The sequence below is a fragment of the Hippoglossus hippoglossus genome, chromosome 7 (assembly GCF_009819705.1).
Source record: "Hippoglossus hippoglossus isolate fHipHip1 chromosome 7, fHipHip1.pri, whole genome shotgun sequence".
Classification (NCBI taxonomy): domain Eukaryota; kingdom Metazoa; phylum Chordata; class Actinopteri; order Pleuronectiformes; family Pleuronectidae; genus Hippoglossus; species Hippoglossus hippoglossus.
Genome location: NC_047157.1, coordinates 14702014 through 14727607, shown reverse-complemented (window position 1 = coordinate 14727607; position 25594 = coordinate 14702014). Strand labels below are relative to the sequence as shown.

Sequence of the window (25594 nt, the reverse complement as noted above, 5' to 3'; positions counted from 1 at the left end):
ATATACCCTCAACTCCATCATGAACCCATTTGTATGAAGGTAATACTTTTGTGAAATGTCCTTTTAGTATAACTTTGTATCGCAGTGAGGAAAGTGTGACGGCTGTGTCCTCTTCACTGCCACAGTATAAATAAATAGGACAGCAGCTCATTAGCATCTTTTATTATCCAATTACAAACTGGGCTCGCCTAATTACCTCCAATCAGCAGGGAGAAGGAAAATGATTGACTTCCTCGAGGACGGGCATTACTCAGGACAGAGAGGACACACTGCTTTTCAGACGTCACCTACTGGAAGTGACTCACTGAAAGCCCTGCTGTGGAAGTACTGTCGGTATCTATGAAGAAGGCAGCCAATCAGCTACTGTTCTGAAGTTTAATAAGTCACCTTGCAGCAACACAATCACACTGTGTGGAGGTAAACTTCACACGAACCACCTTTGAGACGTCATTATCAATTACCAGATATGTCCCTTATTATAAGGTTGAATAACTCAAGTGTTAAATAAGTATGTAAGTGGAGGAAAAAGCTCCCCCCCCCCTCGTATTCCAATGTCCCATTACCACATGGGCTACTTTACCTGCCTACAAGGTTGTGTTGCTCTGTGGATTATGTTATTGAGTTTGTGACAGAAAAAGATAGAAGCTAATTTTGAAACAGCTGCAGAAACGATTATCCTTCATCAGAGGATGAAGGGCGGCCGCTGCACAAGGTTGCACTTATAACAGAGCTATGGATCATTATTAGACAATTAATTACTGTGTCATCAACACCACCAGCACCACTGTTCTAGTGGGATTCAGACACAGATGTTTCAAACTCCGCTTTGACAGAGCTATCCATAACCGAGGAGCGACGCGTCCAGTACCCGGGCCTCGCCTAAACTTTCACTGCTTTGCACGGAGTTGCCCAGATTTTGCTTCGGCTCTCGAATTAGTTTTGAGGCTTTGAAAGATGTCAGGAAGGGCCCGGAATAGCACGGGGCAGGCCGCTGGGAAGAGCTGTTGTTTACAGACAGTGACAGGGACGAAGGACCTCTGCGCTCTGGTGCTGGGCCTGAAGCCTCAGGGGTGTAGTAGCACTGCCTCTGTTGCTGCCCTGGACGCCACAACGCATAAAACCGCACAAACACGCAGGATGACAAACTTTTGTGCAAGTGGACACACAAAAAACACACAGTGCTCTTCTCGGTCTTCATCTTAAAACACTCACACGCGTGGCTATCCTTTCTTTCTAATCTTTGACCTCTCGCAGATACACACTCGTCACGACACACAGCCGTGCTTTAATTATAACAGCAGTGCAGCTTTCATTTTTTTCCGTATTGACTTTGCCTGCTGACTGTACATCCTACTGTGTGAAGTCGATCCGCGCTAATGTTGGAACAAACCCAGAACCTCCTGACGTGATTCTTTTGTGTTTACACGATAAAGAATTTACCAATCACTTTAAGTAGCTGCGCTGCCCTCGACGCTGGGGTCAAACCAGGCTACAGACACATGAGGTAAGCACCGTGCACCAGCATCGCGTAGTTTCAGTACTCGGGTCAAATGCAGCACCTTGGAAAAAAATCGAAAAATAAAAACAACTGCAGTACAGTATTGACAAATTCTGTTTAATATTGTGTGATACTCTTCTCTTAAAATACAGTCTTTTCTGAGGTAGACCATTACAGTTCAAGAACATTATTATCAGACATCAATAAAGACATGAAATAAATACTTTCATGTACAATATGCCGCAAAAATGAGGTAGAAATGGTTACAGAAAATGTACAATAACCAAGAACAACAGATCAAAACATGTAAAAAATAAAAGCTTGTTTGTTGGACAAACTGGAAACGACTAATCCGAATGCTGTCGTTATTATTTCACTTTCTGTAATTACGTGTGAATAACGGCCGGCGATGTCCTGCCACTTGAGGCAGGGGACGCTCTGTAACTTGTAAATGTGTTTTCAGTTTCTGAGACAGTGATCAGTATGCACAGCGGGGGTCACTCTGATTGATCTGGCTGTATGGCATGACTGAAGCCACCAGCTGGAGAGGGGAAGGCTGCACTGTGATATAAGGTTGCTGGACATCAATCAGACCACTTCCACTCCGGAGGAATCGGTATAAGGAAAGGCGAGTGGGGGGTTGGCGGGGAGGGGGGCGGGGGAGAGGATACAACGCCACATGGCCACCGGGGCTCGTGGCCAGGGGGCAATCCAATCTAATGAGACTGCACAGGGGAGAGAGGGAAAAGAGTGATGAGGGAGGGAGGGAGGGAGCGAGGGGGAGAGGGATAGAGAGAGAGAGAGAGAGAGGGAGGAAAGGTCGGTAGGAAATATTACATCATTGTGTGTGTATACGTCCTGAGGTCCATGGCAACAGTCTAACACCAACGACCTCTGTACCTGCAGTCCAGTGACCAGGTTTTTCCGGCTTGTTAAGACGGAGCAGTCGGACCGCTCTGCTGCAGGAGGAGAGATTTGTCTGGATTGTCTCCATGTTGGGCTCATCCACAATACCTACACATTAACTGTGAATCCTCACACTTTGGGATTTGCTGAAAGCTGCGCATAACAACATTTTTGTTTTTTTGTTTTGGTTTGTTTTCTTTTTTGCGGGGGGGTATTTTGTGCTCGGACGTTCACTGTGAGTGCACACGTGTGATTGTGCGTGGTGTTGTATTTACATTTTCAAATGATATTTTTGCGTTGGTAAAACTCTAGACAGCGGCTAGCACATACAGGATATGTAAACACGGAATCACGCGGAGATCTGCGAGCAGTTTGTCCAACAAAAAAAGGAATATTTTCTGTATACTACATAGCATTCTTGAAGACAAACATCACTCCACCATAAACTACAATAAAAATAAAAGGTAAAAGAACAGAAAAGAAAATGCATTTATATAGTCATATATAATAATACATGGATTTTATGGCATCAAATATCCTTTGAAATACCTGAATTACATTCAATGTTACTCTTTGTAGCATATTCAAGTTTCTCTCCCGAGGTAAAAGCCCAGCTGCAGTGGGTATTACAAGACTGTCAGGGTTCCCCTCGCTCCTTTATCCCGCTCTGCGACCCTCCCTACTAAGACCCTAAGATTACATACATTCTTTATTTCATATTTCTGAGGTAAAGAAATTCTTCCTGAGCATTTCAAACAAGACTACATACTAAGAAAACAAAAAGTAGTAAGTGAAATAGAAAACAGACACGCTGTAGGAGAAGCTGGGTGTGCAGGTGTGGCTCTGTAAGTGTGAGTCTCAGGAAAACTGCCCTTGATGAGGAATGTGTATAAAACAATTATATGGAAGTAAACGATAATAATAAAGTCAGCTGTCTGTACCATTTCAAGATTGGGAGAATAGTTGAATGAAGATACACTACAAGCAAATGTGTTGAGTGTAACTGCAACTGAACACCCGGCAAGGGACGGCCATATAGTCATGTTTAATAAATGTGAATAAATCTAGTAATAGAGTGCCAGTTTTTTTCAAGATTTATTAATAAGCTATCGAGAATATTGATATATTGTGATTTTGAGGGCAAGTCCCTTTTGAGGAAATATAACAGCTCTGCTGATTATTCATTTGGTTTGACATGTTTTTGGTCAAAAACTGAGGTTTGCTGAAATGTTGCTGATCCCGAGCCCTTCGTACTCAATGATTAGTGACAATCCAAAGACTAAATCAACATTAGGATAACATGGACTGGACTGGCAATAAATACAATCCTGAGAGTAGCAGTCAAAGGGGGTATTTTCCAAACCCTGATTATCCATAATCTTGGACCACGTCACCTAGCAACAAATAATTGATTTTGTCCTGGACCAAGGCTAATCAGGATCTCAGAGAAGATCCAAATAGCTATCAGATTCTCCCATTGGCCAAATGACTAATACACTACCCCACTCAGCAAGGCCTATTCATCTTTCTTCTCTTTGGGAAAAATAAAATATTGCGGATATTCATAGCAAAAAAAAGAAAAACAGTACACCATGGCATGCTTCTGCCAGAAATACAACTCTGTCAGCTCTCCAGTATATTTGAACTTCTCTGGCTCTTTTGGCTTCATAATCTGTAATTACAAAACAACAACAAAACATTCCCAAGGCTTGCCATGTCAAAGCAAAGACAGGTTCATATTGCAGTCCGAGTACAGTGACTGGCTGCTTTCTCAGTGGCTATACATCTTGCTCCACTCTATACAAGTGTCCAGTTCTTTTGTGGTGGTGTGTGGGCGCACCTTGCAGAAGGCATTCTCGAAGTCTGTGAAGGCTGGGGGTTTGGAGGATGTGGGGAGGCCATGCATGGCCCCAGTGGGGGAGGCTGCTGAGGAGAGCGCCTGCTGGCTGAGCTGCAGCAGCTCACACACTGAGAAGCCATCGGTGCGCTGAAGCACAGCGCTTAGCTCCCTCTCGCTCAGGCTGCAGCCCTGGGGCAACACAGCCTGCAGCAGCACTTGCCTGCGCATACCTACATCTGGCAGGCCAACATGATATCGCTTGGCAAAGCTCTGATGAACTGCGTCTTGCAGCAGATCTGGCCTGCCAGTGGTGCAGACAAGAATCACCAGACCAGGGGTCCCCACCTGGGCTTTCTCCAGGATGGCCAGCAGTGTCTGCCTCAGCCCGTCCTCTTCCATGGCCTCAACCTGACTAAGCAGCACCACTGACGGTTGACGGGCCCCTGCCACATGCAAGAGAGACCCCAGAATGTGCTCTGCCTCGGCCTTCCCTTTAGAGGCCAGCATGGCTCCACTCAACTGGTAGAAGGACGCCCCCAGTTGTGAAGCCAAAGAACGAGTCAACGTCGTCTTACCTCCTCCCCGGGGGCCAAACAGCAGGACGGTTCTTGGTGGCCGCACAACTGGACTGGGCCTTAACACAGGCCACAGCAGGTCCTCCTCCAGGGCAGTCTTGACATGGGTGAGCCCGGCAAGATCATTCCAACCAAGGGCCGGGTTGCAGTCTAATAACTCCCCATTGACAAGGTCCAGCAGTCTGGGATCTGGGCTCTTCATAGTTTCAACAGTTGGACCACATAGTGGGGATCGTTTGTGGGCCTGTGCGCGGTGCTGCTGCTGTTGGTTGAAGCCCTGCTCTGTTACACCATTCTCCCCTGTCATACCTGCTGGAGGGCTGTACTCCCCTGCTGCTCCATACTGAGGAGACACCAGAGGCTGGGAGGAGGCCTTACTGGGCTTGAAGGTTTGAGGGTCTGTGCTGCCTGAACCGTTGTAGCCATTTCCCCGGCACTCTTTGTCATTTACGCTGTAGGGTGAGTTTCCCCCGGCCTTCAAGGGGTCGTAGCCATATTTCCTGTAACGAGAGCCATCCCCGTCCTCATCCTTTTCTACGTTCATCTCAAATGCTTTTCTTTTTAATGTTCCTCCAGATTCAGATGTCCCGAGGGTGGTGCTGTGGTAACCATAGCTGCCTCCTACCACTGTGGGCCTCGAGGGTACAGGAGTTGGGGCGGGCAGACCTGAGGCCAGGTAGGTTGCAGAGGGGTGGCTATAGCTGGGGGCGAGGCTGGTCTGGGGAGGGTATGTGCTTGGGGGATAGTTATAGACAGGTGTGGTGGGGCTATAGCTGGGGACCAGAGTAGGGGTGGATTGGAGGCTGTGCAGGGAGGAAGGGGGAAGTGCTGCACTGGATTGGGGACAGTACCCTGAGGAAAGATAGGTGCCATTGTAGCTGGGGTACTCACTGGAGCCACTGCAGGAGCTGCTGCCACTGTAGCCGGAGTCTGAGAGGTTACTGTTCACTACTGACACACTGCCAACTCCCGGTAGTCCCCCAGATGTGGCTAAAACTTTGGAACCTGAGAGGCTGTCGTGGCCTCCCGGGGGCACCAGGGAATAGGAGGCATCAGTGCTGTGTGTCAGTGGCCAGGGCTCTAGCTCAGTCTTCTGGCCATTGAGGCTCCCGAAGGCTCCTGGCTCATGGTAGGTGCCAACAGTAGGTGGCTTGTCATATGGTGAGTCCAGCACACCAGCGTACTTCTCAGCATAGCGCTTCAACAGGTTGGAGGCTGTCAGGGCGGAGATGTCGTCATTGGCCCAGGCGTAGTTGCTGGAGTTGCGGCCGCGGCCAGAGTATAAGTCTGACTTGTGGGCCGGAGATGAGGTGGTGGAGGAGACATCCAGGTGCTGCTCAGGCCACTGGCTGAGAGGCTGGGCATGCTCTGGGTTCCAGTGCATCTTTAACAGACCTGACAAAAGAAACACAGAGAAACCATATTATAGTTTTACTCTAATTACATTTACCAGTAACTGTGTTTTATCAAACATAGGACATTGGTGTCGTAGTGATTATATTCTTCAGAACAGAGGTAGAAGGTTGAGCTGTTACAGCTTCCTGATCCTGGTATAAATCCATTAGGTACTATAGAGGGCCTTAAACTAACTCCTTATCACTAACTGGAAAATGGAAACAGTTTTAGTCTCTCTCATTGCTATGACTAATATTGAAATAATTCTCAAAATTAAAGTTGGTCTTTATATAAAATATCACTTTACTTATATACAATTTATAGTTGAGATTGACACATCCCAAGCAAAGTTTGAGTCACCAGTAAATGGAATTACATAAGAAAGAATAATATGATATAGGGTAGGTTAGGAATTTTTTGATATTCTTCAATATCATTTGGTTGTTATTGTTGTTTATTATTATTATTTTAAGTTTTGTTATTAAAACACTCTGAAAGTGTGACTTTGATATGAAGACAAGACACAGCCCCCACTTTAAATCTAACTGGGGACAAAAGACAAATACCTGACTACATTTGTTATTGTCAGAAATGTATGACACTGTCGTAAGAGAGCTCAACATGCATTCAACCAAAAGTAATAAACTATGTTCGGCTTGATATAGATGCGTAAACTAGACAGAAGTTTAGACACTTCTCCATGTCCGTTCGCTCCCCCTCCAGAGACAAAAAATGGCCTTTCTTCTGTTTGTAAAATAAACTTTTTTCAGTGTTACCATCATGCTGGGGAGCTCGAATTTCCCAGAGAGGGAGAGGAAGGTAAAAGGGGAGGTGGAAGGAGAAAGAGAAAGCTGCAGAGAGTAAAAGAGTGAAAGCAGATTGAGGGGGATGGATGTGTTCTTTCCCAGCTTATGTTAGAGTAGCGATAAGATCCCACCACTATTCCCTATACTGCTAGCATCTGCAGGTCTCCCAGAGGAGCTATTGTTATCTCCCAGTGCATGTTGCTCTGAATGCCTGCTCTCTCCGCCCTGCACCCCCGCCTACCACCCACCGATCCACCCACCCACCGCACACCAGCGCTCCAAAGGCCCACTGGCTGGCTGGACAGGGGGAGGGAGGGAGTGGGGAAGGAGGGTCTGTGTGTGGACAGTGGTGTAGAGAGAGTGAGAAACAGAGAAAGGAAGAAAGAAAGGAAGACAGAAAGAGGGGGGTTGGGTTTGGGTGTGCAGCACAGTGTGCTATTCATCAGCACAGTCTCCCATGGAACATTGGGAAAGTGGAATGTCTGCTCCTCTGGCTGACTTCAGCACGGACCCAGGTCTGATTGATCATGGCTGCTACATACCGAGCACATCGCAGAGCTAACAGGAGAAAAACATTTTTTTCCTCCATGAATTGTCCTCCACCCATGTCCGGTCATGAAAAGACCTTGTCATCCTCTAAAATATGTTGTTAAACCAAGTAGTATTACAACTCCTTTAGGGCTGCAACTGACAATCATCTTTTTTGATGAATCTAGTAATTGCCATCAATCAAAATTATCTGTAATAATACCCCGCATATTAAGGTAAGGTCTAAAAAGATATTCAGGATACCATCATGTATGACAAGGGAAAACATCATATTCTGACATTTGCACTTATGTATGGCATTTTGCTTAAAACGTGAATAAAAAAATGAACTAAAATAGTTGCAGATTAATTTTAGGATCATCATCTAACTGATTAATTATAACAGCTACAAACTGCTTTCCCTAAAGTGCATCTGCTAATTCTAATGTTTGCATGCTATTCGATGCTATATGTTTGCCACCCAAAGCTGATTTCATAGTGTCTCTATGTTATCATAAAGTACAGAGTTTACGTTTAAGTGTGCATCAACCAAATACATCACAATTATAATAATAAAATCATCTGCTTCATTGGAGACTAGCACTGCCTCTTGCTGAGGCATTAGCTTGACATTCCACACATAGCTTGGCATTATTGAAGTGCTGTGATTTACCCTGAGGTGACAACTGCTCCGGCTAGAAAAGGTAGGTAAAAAGGAATAAGGCAAAAGCCGTCATTACTGGCCTCACTGCTTTCCCTTCAGTGGACGCCCGATGATTCATTATTCATGGCTGTCTGTGTGTGTGGAGCCAGGCTTCTTATTGCCATTTAAATCAAATCTCAATATCCAGAGCCTGTGATTCTGCTGCTGCTGCTGCTGCTCTCTAGCTCACTCCTTAACTTTGGCCTCTTTCTTTTTCCCCCGCTTTTCCAAACCTCCCCATGTGTGTTTTCAGATTACGCACGTTATTTATTCAGTCAAATGAGACCAGCAGACCAGATGGCCATTGGATTATCATGTCCTTCATATTCAAATCCACTGCCTTAAGTTCCCAATGGCCAAACCAGTTCAAGTACTTGCCTAAGCTTCGGCTGACCCACGCAGCCACACACCCACCACGACAAGATGCACAAGGACATCCTCACACTGTCAGATTCTTACAAACATGCTGAGGACATTGGCTTGTCCACACCCAGATGAACACATATTTGTTTGCGGTCTGACTTGCAGGCCTTTGTCCGGACTGCAGAAACCATATATGTCCTGCAGGCCCTTCCCATCTGCAGCCCAACCAGTTTGTGAGCAGCCCCAATAATGGGGCCTGTGTGTGACAGAGATGGATGAGAGCCCAGGGGAGCTCATAAAACCTGCAGCGGGGAGGGAGGGATGGAAGGAGGGAGGGATGGAGGGATGGAGGGATGGAGGGAGGGAGGGAGGGAGGGAGGGAAGAGAGTGGACAGCAGGCGCTTCGTCCCCCTCTAAGTGGACTGGAGCGGACATTAGAGGACTCGGTGAGGCAGGCTAACTGCTGTCCACTCCATCATCACAGTAGCACCAACGCAGAACTGACTTCTCTCACACTTCCCCCTGGGCCAGCTGCGTATACCTGAGGAAACCAGTTTACTCCTAAATCCGAGATAAATTGTACACGTCTTTACACTCCATAATTGTCCCTGTATGTGCAGAGTGAGTGAGATGAGTGATAGGCCGCCACTCACCCCCGATGAAAACAGCAGGGCTTCAGTGCAGTGTTTAGCTCTCTCCGTGTAATTAGATCTTGCCTTCTGCTGCCGGATTGTGGTTTTTAGAGCAGTAGCACTCGATAAACTGAGCAAGCTCTAATCTACACTTCTGCTTAAATCAGAGCCATCATGTAGATTAATTCACAGGAGGGATGGGAAGAAAGCTAAGATTAGAAGTCGGAAATCAGGACAATGTGGGGATAGTGACGCTGCGATGATTAGATTGACTCCAACGAACTGTGTGCCTCAGTACGATGCTAGATTGTAAAGGATTCTATGCAGCAGAGAAACAAGACACTATTATCAAAATTGTGCATTTTGGAATCCAGATGGAAGAAGCTTTGTTTCAACTTTAATGGTGATATATTTTTCATCCCTCACATACACCACACCCCCATCAATGCTGTCTCACTCATATTAGAAGGAGGATTATAGTTTAAAAACACTTTTATTAAGCACCGACCAGGACATCAGTGGGACAAAATGGGAATATTCTCCCCATTCAACTGTTCTGGAAGCTTTTTCATTCACTGCATATCAGTACAATTAAAGCTGCTTTCTGATCCAGTCACAAGAGAGTTGAAAGGATATGTCATTTATTTATTATATATATTTAACATATATATCTTCATAGGAACCTTGTGTTATGCACATGAAATCTCCCAGTTTGTGTGTGTGTGTGTGTGTGTGTGTGTGTGCATCTGTTTTCTCGGCCCCATGAGAGACAGATGTTCCTCCGCTGACCACCTTACTGTCTGTTCGGCCATTGTTGTGCACGGCCGTCCAGCAGACGTGCGCGGCTCGGACAATCCAGTTGGCCCTGAGACAAAGCCTGAAGGATCCTATTGTCAGGGGCCTGTCTAATTATGGAAATCTTATTAATCTATTCAGCTGCAGTCCACTGACAGCTTTTGTGTTGGCCTGGGATTTATTGAGGGACCTGTGTGCGCTGCGTCCTATTGTAGGAGTGCGTGATGAAGACAGTGGCCCGGCTCTCTTCACCAGAAAACCCACTTTACTTTAAGGAGGCCCTAAAATTAAAATTAGACCACTTCTGGCTCAGGGGTGGAGTGTGTTGGGTTTATTTGTGATTCCTGCCCTCGAATGCTCAAGTCTAGTACACAGTCACTGAATCTGCTGCTGACTGGATGAAACTGAAATAGCCTTTGGCCCATAAAGGCTGGAGTACTCTAGACCGTGTTGTGGCTTTCTATAAAAGAGGAATCAGTGGGTAAGGTGAAACGCTATCCTGGCAGGAAGCCCAGAGATGCAGGGCTCCAGTGCCGTTTCACAACTCCCCTGAGGTTGCTCTCCCCTTCTCCCTTCCCGGCACTTTTGTTTTCCCTGCCCCGAGGAACAAAACGGACACGGATGCAACAAGCCTTCTGGGACAGCGTGCTATTAAACCGTGCCGACTGTGAATAGGCCGCTTGTAAACAAGGGCGCTGTGGATCAATCCAATCAAGGCTCTATTCAGGGCTGATCTCTACCCCGAACCAGTGACCGGAGAGAGCTCCTCCACTCGATCGTGCACGTCCACACAGAGACGCAAATCAGATGGAGAAACATATGTCCTCCTCATATTTTTTTGATCATTATTTAATTCTTATTTCTTACAAGCATAAATATCCAGAGTAATGATGCAGACCTGCAGACGGTTGCTTAGCCGGTCAACTTCTTCATATACAAAATATACTATATATTTAAAAAGATATGTCCTCCAACTTTATAAAAATGCCTGAAAGTCATGAAATACATACTTTCTCTGGAGAAATATAGCTGCATAATTACATGTTAAACCTATTATACACATTTCCATCAATATATTTTTAATCTGGAACTCCGCCAGAGAAGCTCTGCATTAATCACTGTTCAGCAAAGTCCCTATCTATCTCTAATGCAGCCTCTGAGTTGAGCTGCGGAATGAAACAATACAAAAACAAAACAATATTGTCTCAGGTCTCCTTAAAAGCCCACTTTCTTCTGAGTGGTCGAACTTTGAGGATTTAGTCTTTCAATGACAATCTGTTCATATAAACTGACTCTATACAGAGGAAAATTAATATACAAACATACAGAAATAAATATTATATTTCTACAAGATAGTAAAAAATTGATTGCAAACATTTTGTATGGTGGAGTATATTAAATGCCTATAATACCACTGCAGTAGACCCTTTTCGATGGAACAAGCTTTGTATAACGTGGACGACAGTATAAAGAAATCTGAGATAAATAAAAGGCCGCTTGTTGGAACCTATAGTGCTAAGAGCAGAATGATGTCTGAGCTTTGGTCAACCTCATTAATTCAAACTTAAATTTGTATTTATTTGAAAATAATAAAAAGCATGATCGGTTTCCTTTAAAAGTTTATTATTAATGGTCTATATGAAACTGTTGATAAGAAAGGCTTAAACAGTGCAATAGTCAGGATATAAAATATGTCCACACAAAAAAATTCAACACAATCAACTTACTTAATGCCAAAACAAAATTCTTCCAATGTTTCAACAAAGGCTGCACAGAGGGCAGAGTCAATTTGTTGTGAGAATGCTGCTCCAGCTGCTGTGTCAAGATGTCAGGGATTGAATTTAAGACCACATCTACCAAACCGATGCTTTACAGAAAATGAAATGAATGCACTTATAATACAAAGCATGAAGCCATAACAAAGGAGAAAATATGAGTCTGAGAAACAATATATTAATGCTGAAAAATCACAAACTTGACGTTCTGAGGATTGCATCAGTTGTTATGTTATGACAAAGGAGTTAATGAATTAAACTGCTGCTTTCTGGACATTAGGATGTCGTAGATATTCTATATTTTTTCTAGGAATCTTTAAACGCTCCAGTTCACTTTAGATAAACATATCCAATTAACTGCGTTGTTTTGAATGATTATGAGTCGAGTTTCAAACAGAGCACGAGGCGACCGAGAATCTGTTATTTATCAGAGTTTGTTATCTTGATTTGTCGTTCACTCTTGAAGGCCCTTAAGTCCTCTGTTCTCAAGTTCACTGTGATTTATGGCACTAATATCAAGCAGGACATTCTCACTGGGCTGCGGCCATCCTGCCGCTGCACACTACCTGGCCTGTCATAAAAACACCAATCTCGGAGGCCGGCCACATTTTACAGCCTGGCAAGTGAAGACAGTGGAAAATTGTCTCTGGACGTTCTCTCACTTCGGAATGACATATACATTTTATCAGCTCGTGCACAGTTTGCACCAGCACACTTCAAAATAACAAATTCCTCACATAGATTGCGGATCGTGTTTCTTATACTAAAACTTGTGTTACACAAAGTCGAGTTAACCCACACATGCTGAATAGCCCCTGTTTTCATGTGGGGTATTGCCAAGAAGCTGTTAAAGGAAGTGCGAGGTCAGTCCGTGAGACCCTTCCCAAACTGCCTTAAGACGGGGGATAATGCACACACCAGACAACAGGCATCATAATTTATCAGCCATGCATAATTGGGCATTGCTAGGGAAAATTATTATAAATCTATGTGTTAGTCACAGGGCTGCTATCAATCAAAAGAAAGACAATCCCACACTCCCACTCTGCCTCTCGCTCCCTCTGGCTCATCTGCTCCCTCTTTCATGGCCCTAAAAAGACGTAATAACAAGAGTGCGGGAGCTCTGGTGGGGAGTTTTCACACCTGCTGCCCAGAGCAGGAGCAGACGCAGCTCTTTTCAAACACGCCTCACCAGTCCAATCCCAGGAGGAACGGGCCCATCTCCTGCAGTGGCATTGAGGGATGTCCTCTGTGTGTGTGTGTGTGTGTGTGCACATGCACGCTTCTCTCTCTTTCCCCATCTCTATGCGTTCCTCTTTCTGTGGAAAGAGCTATCTGTACTCCATGTATCAGCATGACAGTTTGACTCTATTTTTTGTTTCATCGCCCTTTGGGAATGTTTCGGGCCAGCTGTCAGAATAGTTTTTGTCAGCTTGTGCAGAAAACATGGTTGTATTCGGAGGGAAGGACAACGTGACAGCGCTCTACTGTGCATTTTGGGGAATAACAAAATCACACCAACTTTTATTAATCTACTAGAATTTTATTTATTAATCTACTAGAATAAATAAATAAACGAATCAGAAAAGAGAATGAAATGAGTAATATGTGGCATATCTTAAGCTGCGAACAAGCATTCACATTGTCCTTAAAGGTTGCTGCTGTGCAGAGTGGGTGGAGAGGAGCTGCAGCCAAACTATTAAATGGCACTTTTTCCTAACACTGATGAATTGACAAACCTGTTTAGAATTGCTAATGGCAGTGCAGCAAAGGAAAGTTCCCATCTGAGTGCGTGCTCATTGTACAGCCCTTTTCCCAGCTCTCTCCCAAAACTAGAAAGCCTGCGGAATAATTGCTGGATGCGTCACTTCATGCTCGTAATTTTAGAAACAACTCCCCCATCCCCCGTGCCTGCAAACGCACGTCCACAAATGGCAAACAACCCCCCCCCTGCTCCCTCCCCAGTCCTTCAAGAAAAACAGGGTTCCTATTTTCTGTGACTGCAGGCTGGCTTTAGGTCATTGTGTCCACTAATATATCAAAGAACAGCTGTCCTAAGGCTCTGTGATGACCAATCGCCCCTTCCATCTGTCTCACTAGCCCAATCTCTGCTCTATCTCGCCCTATTCAGCTCTATATCTTTTCCTCGCAATCTCCCTCTTTCCCCGGCTCTCTGCCTCTCCACCTCCCTTATTCCCCCCCATTCCCAGTGTGCATGTTCCATTCCCTCCCTTCTGTCCAAATCCCCCGGCCCCTCTGTGCTCCCAGCTTATACCCTCGGCACATGGACAGCTCTGGGATTTGTTGTTTTTCTGTTAGTACACACACACATATTAGAGAGAGCTCAGTGTATTCAACAGTCCCTGCTGTCATGGCCGAGCATATTATGATCACTGCACTGCAAACACCGAATGGCACAGCAATTTGAGTATTTTCTCAAGTGTAGTCATTTACTAATGAGCTGCACTGGTGTGAAAGACATTGCGTCTCATTGTCGAGCTCTGAATTCTGCTGCCTCAGGAATCCAGTGAAGTGTTGCCATCCAAATGAGCCTCACCTCCCTCCCTGCTTCTTAATTTGGCCCTTAATGGGAGCGGAGGTCTCCTTAATGAGCTGATGATCCCTCAGAGAGAGACAGAGCAGAGGGCCAGTGGACTCCCGGGGCCCTGGGTCCCTAACCTTCTTTTCTTGAGGTAACAGAGGCATGCAAACATACACATACACAGCCACACACACACACTGGAGGCTAATTAGAGCCCATTCACACCCCAAACTAATGATCCTGGCTCTTCTTCACACACATTTTAGCCAGCTGCGTGTTTACTCAAGGGCCTCACAGGCCCCTGCACGGCACCACTCATACCACTCTGCCGACAATAGGAATAGATGCTGGTATGGCCCCTCCAACCTGCTCCTTCAGGGGCCTGGACGAGTTGTACTCCTTTCTTGTTTCTATACAAACTACTCCATGACTTAGCCGAGTCATTCACAAAGACACTCGTACAAAACATAAAAACAGAGCCAGAGAGGGGTCAGGCAGAGGAGAGCTATAAAAACTGCCAGATCTGGACTGTGTGTGTGTGTGTGGTTGCCCCATGTGTGTATCTGTGTGTTTGTGTGTATGTGGGCTGTTTTAAAAGAAAAGGTATCGCTACACCAGCGGGGCCCCCCCAGCAACAAGAGTTAGGGCACTCCTGGGTTGGCGGCCTGGGACTGATTTAAGAGTGTGTTTGAAGTGCAGATTACAGATTCTTTGCACCAAATCCCTCCAGGAGTATCCATGGCCCCTGGAATCTCTCTCAGGTTTCTTCTCAGGTCCAGCCAGGGCTACTCGCCCCAGCTTGAAGTCCTCTGGACTGGCCGGAGACGAGGACTAAGACCGGACACACAGAGGAAGAACGACAGACAAACACTGGCTGAATGTGCCATCTAAACCCTTGCAACTGGATATGTCAGGGCAGTCCTGATAACAAAGAGTGGTGTGTGTTGATGGCTCCACTAACTCTGTGTTCATACACTGGGACCAGTCCATGTGCTGGGGCAGAAATGCCTTCAGCAGGAGTCAGAAATAGGATTGGGATGTGGGAATGCTCGACATTCCCACAAAGGGAATTTCAACACGGAGGTGAGAGTCTTCGCATGTCCTGCACATATGCAAAGTCCATAACAGTCCGTTATTGTTGAGCTAGAATCGTGACTACAGACTTTAACTAAAAGACAGTGAGCTGCAGTGTCACCACCAAGCACAGGGGTGTGTTTGTGTCACCAGTCTGAGAGTAAACAGCGTGACTACCTTACACTGCTGTGTGCGCTCATACGATCCCCCTGTCTACACACGTGCACACTGGCCGGCTGTTTTGAAACGATCTCACCCCTGCAGAAGCGCTGCAGAACAGAGCTACTCTGTACATGAAAAAAAAAAAAAAAGCCATCAAGCTGCTGGACAGAGCAGATGAAAACCAGCTTTGTGCGTCCTGATCATAAAAGATAATCACACACAAAGGCTGGTACGCAATGTACTGGAAGACTCCCGTGAAGGACCAGCAGTGTGGCGCTCCGGAGGCATGCTAACTATTCCACCAGCAGTTTGTGACATTCTTGGACGTGCCGTCCACTGCAGCAGCGTTGAGTATGGACTAGCAGGGTGCAGGGAACTGATGGGAAGACCAGTTACACAAGCGCTTGTGAGAAGCAACACCAGCATGCATGAAGACAATTATTGTAAGCAACTCGCCCTAATTGGATTTTTATGTATAAACATTATTTAATGGGAAAAAGCCACAACATGTTCTGGGAGAACAGGTTTTAAATCAACCACTTGTGAGGGAACATGTTTCATAACAACACATGCGGTCAACTACTTATTCAGCTCTGAATTCCATTCATCTAATGAGTGGTCGAATAATAACATTGGCTATTTCAAGGGTGAAATTGACAAAAAGCAAACAAAGAGTAATGGAAACTGTCAAACATCCTCTCGAGATGCTTTAATCAAGCTGCTTTGTCCAGTTTGAATTCACACACCCACACACTTGCTCTACACGGCCTCCGCACCCCATTTTGTTGCAAATTCAAACTTTTTTACCATCTATTATGAAGCAATACTTTTTAAATTAAGCATTCGGTGCAATTTCCCCTCTTTTCTTGTAACTGTCATGCCCGATAATGCTCATTTGAGGCAAGTTAAAGAGCTGGTTAAAAACAAAAAGGGGGCTGCTGAAGCCGGGGCCGCGGAGGCAGCCCCATGCTGGCCGGCAAACAATGCTGTTGTGGAGAGCCAGCGCACTGGACTCAAATGAAACCTGGTGGGTGGTTGAGAAAGGGGGAGGCCAAAAACTGGACACATCAGTTATTAAGGTCAGCATTTTTAAAGGGGGAAAAGAAAGAGAAGGGCAAAAGGGGAAGGAGAGCGGGAGGCGGCATGGTGGTGGGTCCGGAGCTGTATAGGTAAAATGACAGTGGCAGAACTGAGGGGTTTCTGCAGCTTACACCATCAGCCCTCCAGTCTCCCTCTGCCTCTCTCCCTTCCCCATCTGTGTCTTCCGCCTGATGATGAAACATTCAGACGGGGCCGGTGCCGAGGGTTTAGCATTTCAACAAGTCACGTAAAGGAAAAAAAATAAAAAAGTGCCTGTTTCTGCACAGAGGCATGCAACACTTCACCTGTGCCTTTTTTTTTTCTTCTTACACAACGCAGTATCCACTCCTGCTTATTTCTGGAGTATAGGAAGGGGGGGGGGGGGGGTCATTGATTCAGGCAAAGTCCAACTAACTCAAGTGGGTCTGTTTGAGGTGACATGCAGCAGGAAAGACATAAAGAACAGTGTACTCACTATAGGGGACAATAGGACTCAGCATTCTGTGGAGCTGGTCTCAGTAAGGAGGAATGCTGTTTCGTGAACACCAGCTCAGGTTAGTATCCGTCCGGCTGTGGTCCATCACTGGCACAAGCTCGCGCTGACAACAGAACAACCCTGAGAGACGGAGGGAGAAAAAGAGAGAGAGAGGGAGGTGAGGCAGTTACAGGCTGCTGCACAATGTCTGGACAAACACTCACATGTCAACCGACCGATCGCACAAGCTCTCACAGCAACAAACACACACGAGAATTCAGCCAGGGCATGATAGAATTACTGACCAACCTGAGAACGCTATCAGTGTAACAAAAACACGAGTTCACACACACACACACACACACACACACACACACACACTCTCCCAAATTGACGCACACAAGGGTATTCATTATAGGCAGGCATTAAGCTGATTGTGAAGCTGCGTGCAGCCTCTAAAGAGGGCTTTCTAAATCTGCCTCACAAAAAGACTCATGCATACCATTGCTCTGTGCACTGGGGCAATAAAGACTGCATTCTTAGGAGAACAAACACTTTTGGAACTGCACAGGCAAAAAGGTAAAGAAAAAAAAAAAATGTCTCCCATGATTTCAAAGTTTAGCTTTTGTCACCAAGGAAAAAAAAAAGTAAGTATGAGGAGAAAAACATTGAAAATGTGTTGAAAACATAATAAATTCAACCAACTTATAGAAAATATGGCAAAGTAATCCATTCTGGTTTGGGTTGTAAATGTCACATTTTAATCATGCACAGATTAACATCAGTTTAATCCTCCAGTGTTGTTTTATTCTGATATAAAGCACCTATCTGCCTCTCTGAGCAAAACCGTGAGATTAAAACAACTGTCTGAAAATGTAGTTTTTTCACAGCAGCCATTTGTGTCATTTCTAAAATATGTGTAGACAAATTTTATTTTATTTAATCCACATTTGTGCATTAGCTGCATTAAGGAGTATAGACTTAGAACAATAGGCAATTGACTGCAATTGTCTTCCAGTTTTTAAAATATGTGAAAACATTTAATCCACAAATACACAAATATTTGTCACTCTATAAATAAAGATGAGGATTTAGCAAGGAAATAAATCTCAAACATATTAAACAACTTTTAGACACCAGTATTTTACCCAATGCAACACTGACATTTAATGCTTTTGGATAAAGTTGGATTAGTTAAAGAGAGTTTATCTTTCTGGGCATGTGTAAATATAAACAGCAGTATATACATTCACTCATGCACCATTCCTATGGACAAGAAATTACGCAATGACCACACGGCTGACCCTGGACACCAACAGGCTTCACGTACAACACCGACTATACGACCCCCTCTGCTCTAACTGACAGTCAACTTCTAAACACTCAGTCAGCCCAGAGAAACTAACTACACACTTCTGCAGCAAACCACAGCTTCCACTGAAAACAAACACTGTTCCTGCAGAGTCCAGAGGGGCTGAGAGGAGAAGGCAGAGCTACAGTCAGGAGGTTTGGGGAAAACGTCTCATGGTCAGTGGCCAAAGATCAGATTCTCTACAACATGCTCAGCTCAGCTCGGGTTCCTCGTCCAACTTCAGCAGAGCCGAGTCAAACAGCAGGAAGAGCAGCGGGCTGTGACAGCAGATCAACACAGAGATGCAGAGAAGACAGGCAGCCTTACCGATTCATGCCTGCACGTCCTCCATCAGATCTGAAAGCACTAGGATAATCCCTGGAGTAGACCAGACCAGAGTGTGTGTACTGCTATGCTTTTTTTCCACATATGGGACACAACTCCACTCTCTCTCTCTCTCTCTCTCTCTCTCTCCCTCCCTCCCTCTCTCTACCTCCCTCCCTCTGTCTCTATGTCTCTCTCTCTCTCTCTCTCTCTCTCTCTACCTCCCTCCCTCTCTATGGCCAGTGACAACAGAGTGAGCACTCAGCTCCCCTCCCCCATTGATCTCCCATCCCCCTCTCCCTCCCTCCCCTCCCTCCCTCTCTCTCTCTCTCTCTCTCTCTCTCTTTTTCTCTCTCTCTCCTACTTAAATACTTTTTGCATAAAGAGAGAGAGAGAGAGACAGATAGAATGAGGGGAGGGCAGCGCAGAGAGTGGGGGACTGACCAATCCTGCTCTGAAGGAGAAAGAGCCTGGACACTGATGACAGTTGAGAGAGAGGGAGAGAGACTTTTTGGTTGGAGGGAAAGGACCAGGGTAAGTTTGGTTTGGCCCCAGGAGGATTAAGACAGAGCTGAAGGAACAGTGGTCAGATTGTGATTTTGAAAAAACCCACACACACAGAGGAACAATGGCTGGATTCTCTTCTGACTGACTAAAACAGATGATGACAAATTGGAAAATGTAATTAATTACTCATTACTTGTCACTCATTCAAAGTATTTAAACTGCTTAAATGCTCAAAAGCAGAAACAATGTTACTTTACTGAATAACCTTTTTGTTTCTCAGCTCTGTCAAAGATCTTTCTCAACTGTCTCACCCACACGTCACGTCTTCCGCATGGAGCACATTTAAACAGGCACAAAAAAAAGGGTGATTTGTTTAAGAAGAAGTCAGCTCACAGTTTAGAGATATTTACTGATTAACAGTTGCTCCACCCCCAATCACAGCAATCCTGAAACCAGCACTTCACAAGTCCAGTCCTCACACAGCCCTCAGCCAGGACTGTCCTACTATACTTTAGTCCAAAATGATCTTCTCCCAGAACCCAGACCTCCGACCCCCAGAAAAATCCTTACAAGAAGAAAGTTGAAATACCAACTCGACAAGAGTTAGCAAGTCACAAAAAAGTCATAACAAACTACGTAAAATCAAAGATGTCGTAGGATTTCTTCCTTATCTCTAACTGCTCAGCACCAGTGTGTGTAGATAAATAAGTAAGGCAGACCATCATTAAGTCGTATTGTTGCAATAGATTCCAGCCAATCATTGCTCAACAAGGTCCAGTGGTCCCCCTGCTGATATATCGTCACAGACATATCGGTATCAGCATTCATGCTTGCTGATAAGCAATGCGTTTATGTTTACATTTTAAAATAATGTTATTTTCTTAATTCAAAGTTCAAGCTACGATTACATTTATAACTCCCTTATATCAGTATCTGCATCGCTCCCAAAGAATCCACGTTGGTCGGGCTCTAATTTTAAATGGTTTGTTTTTCCTTTTGTGGATGAGACTTATCTTGGTTGTGGTAGTTTGTGTTTTTACTTTACACCTGCCTGACATTCATTCATTTTACGATTGAAATGCTGGTTTCCAGTTTGTGGCCACCAGGGCGACCCATCACAGCAAAGCCACAGGGTTCATGTTTCTTTCCCAAAAGTAAAACAAAAACTAGTGACTGTGAGTCGACTTACCAGTTGCTGTCAGGTCAGCTAAAAGACAAGTTGCTGCAAGGTAAAACTGATAAACCTCTCATACAACTTTAGACAGAGAACAATCCCCCCAAAAGACTGGATTTAGCAGCAATTGTCATTACCTTAAAATTGTAATCATTTACATTTGTTATAACTAAAAAGTATCAGCATCAGTCCAATGTCAATGTAAATTGCCTCGAGATAATAAATGTTGTGCTTTGATTCTACTAAATAAAAAGAAATTTAATTTGATAACCCTAACACTAATGAGACGGTCAATAAACATCACATAAATAGGAAAAGAAGTGTTCTAGTATTTGTGGAAGATATTTTCTTTTACTCTGGTATTTACAATAAGAGATCAACAAACTGAACGTGCAACAGCTCCAGTAAACATTAGAATAAATAATGTCAATTATATGAGATGGGTTTATGATCCAATATTTGTGTCACTAAACACTTTCAGAAATGTTTCCGAGCTCCATCTATCCTGTGGTCAGGTGCTGTCCCAGTTTCATTTACTCACTCCCCGCACACGCAGCTGTCAGGCTGTTTTTAGCACCACACACTGCAGGGCCACATGGTCCAGTCATCTCCTCCCGTTACACGGAGCCGCTGCTCCAGTCGGGTTTCTCTGCAGCGCTCCCGCACAAGCTACAGGATACAGGACACCACACACACACACACACGCACGCACGCACGCACACACGCACACACAGTCCACCACAAGTGAGTGCACAGAGTGGACCAGCTGAAAATAGAGGGGGGACATTGTGGTCATATGTTTAGTGTGAGCATCCCATGCACTTCATCATGTGACTGTACTATGGAAAGTGTTTGCAACCTGAGCAGCCTGGAGGTGGAAAATCATTACGGGATTTCACTTTCTCACATTCATCACTTAAGGATCACAACAACTGGAATTGTGTTTTTGCAGTTTTGGTCAATAATCTTATCAGAAATATCAAAATTAATCAAGTACAATCAACAACATCACTAAAAACAAATTAAAAAAACCTCAAAAGGAATAAGATGATCAGAAAGATAAATAACCCCCCGTGGTAATCAATCTTAAATGGAAAAGATAATTAAGTGTCCATTATAAACATGCATCACCAACCAATTTCCTGGTTAACATTGAACTACCTTGCTGTAGGGTGCCACACACACACACACAGACACAGACACACACACAGTTTGATGCTGGCTCGTTTTCCGCCTATCTGATCACACGATCTGCTCATGTTTCTCGCCTGGTTTGAGTTTATCCTGCAGTGCCGGCCTGTTCCTGGGTTTCACTTACGTTAGTGGACACACTGTTATAACAGACAGAAATAATGACCCAAACTACAGACACAAGAGCCAAGTTGTAATGGACTGTAATTACCCTTCAAACACATGGCCTCTGAGAAGACTCTTTTGTAGGACAAGTGGGTCGAGCTATTTTAGGAGATTCCCCAGTGGTCAGTGACATGGCTCAAATTGGAATGTAGGGCAATAAACCCATTGGAGGAAACACTCCAACTCATTAGAGTGGTTACAAAACTTAACACACCCAGTGAGACCCAGTTCAGAGCCACAATTAGACTCCTTAATGTTTCCCCTAATATGGGACCCTCAATAGATTTGCTAATGGCGTCTCTGCGGGGGGTTAGGTGAGGGTACGGTTGGGTGGGGATGTTGAAAGCAGACAACTGTGCCGCTCTCTCTCTCTATCACTCCATTGCCTTATTAGTGCTGAGGCAGCAGTGTGTGGACACAGGCAGCATGCTGAGCCCAGCACTACTGAAGCACAAAGACTTCAGGGCCCCGGGACACGAGACAAGCCAAAAAAACGGAGAAAAATAGGACTGAGAGAGAATGAGAAAGAGACAGAGCAGGTACGCTTGAACAGACTAGTTCCTGTGCAATGTGAGCGAGTTTGACAGGTGTCAGTGTTGACGATCCCGCACCCTTCTCTGACTCGCATGAAGATGCCTCTGCACACATGTGACGGCTCAGGCTCCCCAAACACCCAGAGGAGACTCAGTCCAGCGGACACCGGGGTACATGGGCTACTGTCAGGACCGGGAGGTTGCGTAGGTGCCTGGTGATTGGAGGTTAATGGAGAGATATGAGAGGCAGACAAAAGAGCTGTGGCAGGCTGAAAATGACTCCTGAATGGACAGAGGCTACAGGTCAACACGCTAGCGTTTGACCTCATATTCCGGGGCATGTCAAGCTCAACACCTCCATTCAGCAGGTTGCTCGCCCAGTGATGAACGGGTCAGTGTGTCAGCTGGTTTCATCGAGCCAAACTGATGAATCAGGCTTACATTTTATTTAGATTGATGAAAATCTGCATGCAACACCGCCCACGCAGAGTGAGTAGCTAAGCAACATATCATATGATCATATGCTTAACAGCTTTGAGTGCACGGAGACATGGATTCAAAGCTGCAGTTGCTCTATGTAAGAACAAGAGAATAGACCTTGTACACTGCACATCTGAACACTGACACACGCAAACTACTTCTGACAACAAAATCACTCTTCACTCAGTCACGTCTCATTCAACTTGAAAAACTGGAAATACACGTACTGCAAACAGTGACACTGTTTAAGTCCCTTGCATCTTACTTAACAATAAGATCTTTATTTTTGAAAATTAAAGTAGCTTAACTAATGTATTTTTTTTTTTGTCATGTTCTATCAAGCATTTATTTAATGGCAACGTTTAAAAACACTTTTGTCAGGTGAGGTATTCAGCGAGTTCCATACACAGCTAAACCTAACTACTGTATTAAGCTGCTTTCAAACATGAACTGAACTCACAACATTTTGCTGAAATTTTCCTGCCAGTCCCCTAATAAAATGTCTAGAAAATATCCAAGTGAGCCCATGTGAGAATACAACTGGATAGCTCCAGAAAATTATAATTGATGGCACTTATAACATGGGATGGATGCAAAACTGAATATCTAAGTATGAAAAAGAACAAAACACATATAAGGTGTAGACAAAGATGTCAACTTGGAAAGACAATGAGATTTGAGAGTTTTTGGTGATACGGGCTGACGCCAGTGTCGATCTGCTGTGAACAAAAACCTGTGATTGCGGTAGCACATATTACACATTATGTCCTGCCTCCTGCATTCTCTCCCCAGGCTGAATGATGTGCACATTTTCCTGCTGCATTCTTCATCGGTGAAAGGCAAACTCTTTAGTTACACCGTCCAACTTTTGACTACCGATGTGAAATCTGGTCTTTAACATTTTAACAAGTGCTGCTGCTGTGGGGTCTTTAAGTGGATGGATGATTCAAATTATTAAACCACGTAAAATATATTAAAGGTTTGAAAAAAGAGCAAGATTAACAAATTGACATTAACAATTATTTCCTACTTGACTTACATAAACACAAATGCACCTGTGTTAGAGGGTTTATTTAGACCTTAGACACTGTAAGTGATAATATATAGATCAACCACTGAGGCCGATCTATATCTAGAGACTCTGCGGAGACCTGAGGTATGAGACTGAGGTCTGACCTCAGGAGACTAATTGTTTCCAGGACTGTGTAGACTGACACGGACCAAAGCACAACTTAAGGGAAACTAAACACCCAGATTCAATGATGTGAGAACATTTTTGCACATTTTGTAATTCCAAACACATATAACTTCTAATTTCTTGTGTTCCCAGCCAGCTTTGTTGAAAGCAACTCAAAGCGCAGTGATGCATAAGTGTTTGGGGAAGCAACGCACAAAAACTATCCAGTGACACAACTGATAGTCGAGAGTTCACACCTTTCTGTTTTATGTGTCCAGAAATAAACCAAAAAATGTGCATGTGTTGATAGTGATAATCAACCCCAGATTTACAAAGTTGGCCGATAACATTTCATTAGAGTGGAGGAGCGAGGGTTTGGGCTTTGGCTGGGATTAGGACAGGGAGAGAAACTCTACCCCAACCAGGCAGTGGAGGAAGGGACAAATTGTGTGCGTGTGTGCGTGTGTGTGTGTGTGTGTGTGTGTGTCGGTCGGTGGTGGTTGGAGGGGGGGCTTCAGCTGTTTATTATTCCAATTCTATCTCTAACAGCTGAAAATTGGAGAATTAGGAGGCAGCCCTGTGCAACCTGGGGATCAATGCGGTGGGGTTAAACCCTGTGGCATGGCTCCAAGTACTGACAGCGCTCGCAGATACTGACGCAGCACACACACACACACACACACACACACACACACACACACACACACACACACACACACACACACACACACACACACACACACACACACACACACACACACACCACAGAGGTCATTCACAAAACTTAACAGACACATCAGATTTAGCGCTTCGAAGTGATAAGACACCCACAGACTCCTCAGCTCAATGAATAGTTTCACACATTAGACATGGGGGAGCAAATCCCAAAACACAAGAGTATAACATATTTAGCAGCTAATAATTTGAAATGATATTGTTGTACTGAGCCTTGTACCTCTGAAGCCTAAAATAAAACTTAAGGCAGTTATATTTTCAGTAATGTCACCTTGCCTTTATGCTGCTGATCATGACCAATGATCAGAGAGGAACTGCAGAGAAAGTCGGCCGAACAATGTCTTTAAAGACCAGCAACGTCTGAATGCATCCTGTGGACACATGGACATTCTCTGATACCTACACCGTTTGCATGAGCCTGCAGTGTCAGAGGGTCTCTGGTCACGTCCATGCATGTTGTTAATCTGGAGAAAGACATGTGACCCTGGAAACCTGAACTTTCCACGCCATGCAGGCATGTGGTCCGAGGGCATGGAAACAGGTCTTATACGGAGGTCAGGGAGTTGAATTTAGATTATATGAGAGCTCCAAGCTGTTTCAAATTACAATCTGTGTGGGAATTTTATATTGTTTGGGCGATTTAGGCTTGAGAGAAGATGCTGATACGACCCAGTCCTGAACATCAGCTCCAGGTGTGGATATCAGTCATATGTCACATCAGTTCTATGTATCAATTATAGTATTGGCATTAGGTCCTTTGTATTTCATGTGGATTTACAATTTGCGAACACACGCAAACAAAAACAGT

The 25594-nt window shown here is 44.7% G+C and overlaps 1 protein-coding gene across 1 annotated transcript; it reads right to left on the bottom strand.

Moving 5' to 3' along the window:
- Positions 1-3460: 3460 nt before the first annotated feature.
- Positions 3461-18980, bottom strand: si:dkey-157g16.6 (uncharacterized protein LOC561837 homolog). Its single transcript, XM_034591018.1, has 3 exons — positions 18828-18980; positions 17150-17290; positions 3461-6214 (listed from the first exon to the last, which is right to left on the bottom strand). The coding sequence occupies exons 2-3, from the start codon at positions 17172-17174 to the stop codon at positions 4176-4178; spliced, it is 2064 nt and encodes a 687-aa protein (XP_034446909.1). The 5' UTR covers positions 17175-17290; positions 18828-18980; the 3' UTR covers positions 3461-4175.
- Between the last annotated feature and the right edge of the window lie 6614 nt (positions 18981-25594).

Coding starts and splice junctions, on each gene's coding strand:
- si:dkey-157g16.6 (XM_034591018.1), bottom strand. CDS start 17,174: ATGCTGAGTCCTATTGTCCCCTATA. Junction 6,215..17,149: donor GAGTCCTATTGTCCCCTATA/GTGAGTACACTG, acceptor TTCTTTTGTCAG/GTCTGTTAAAGATGCACTGG.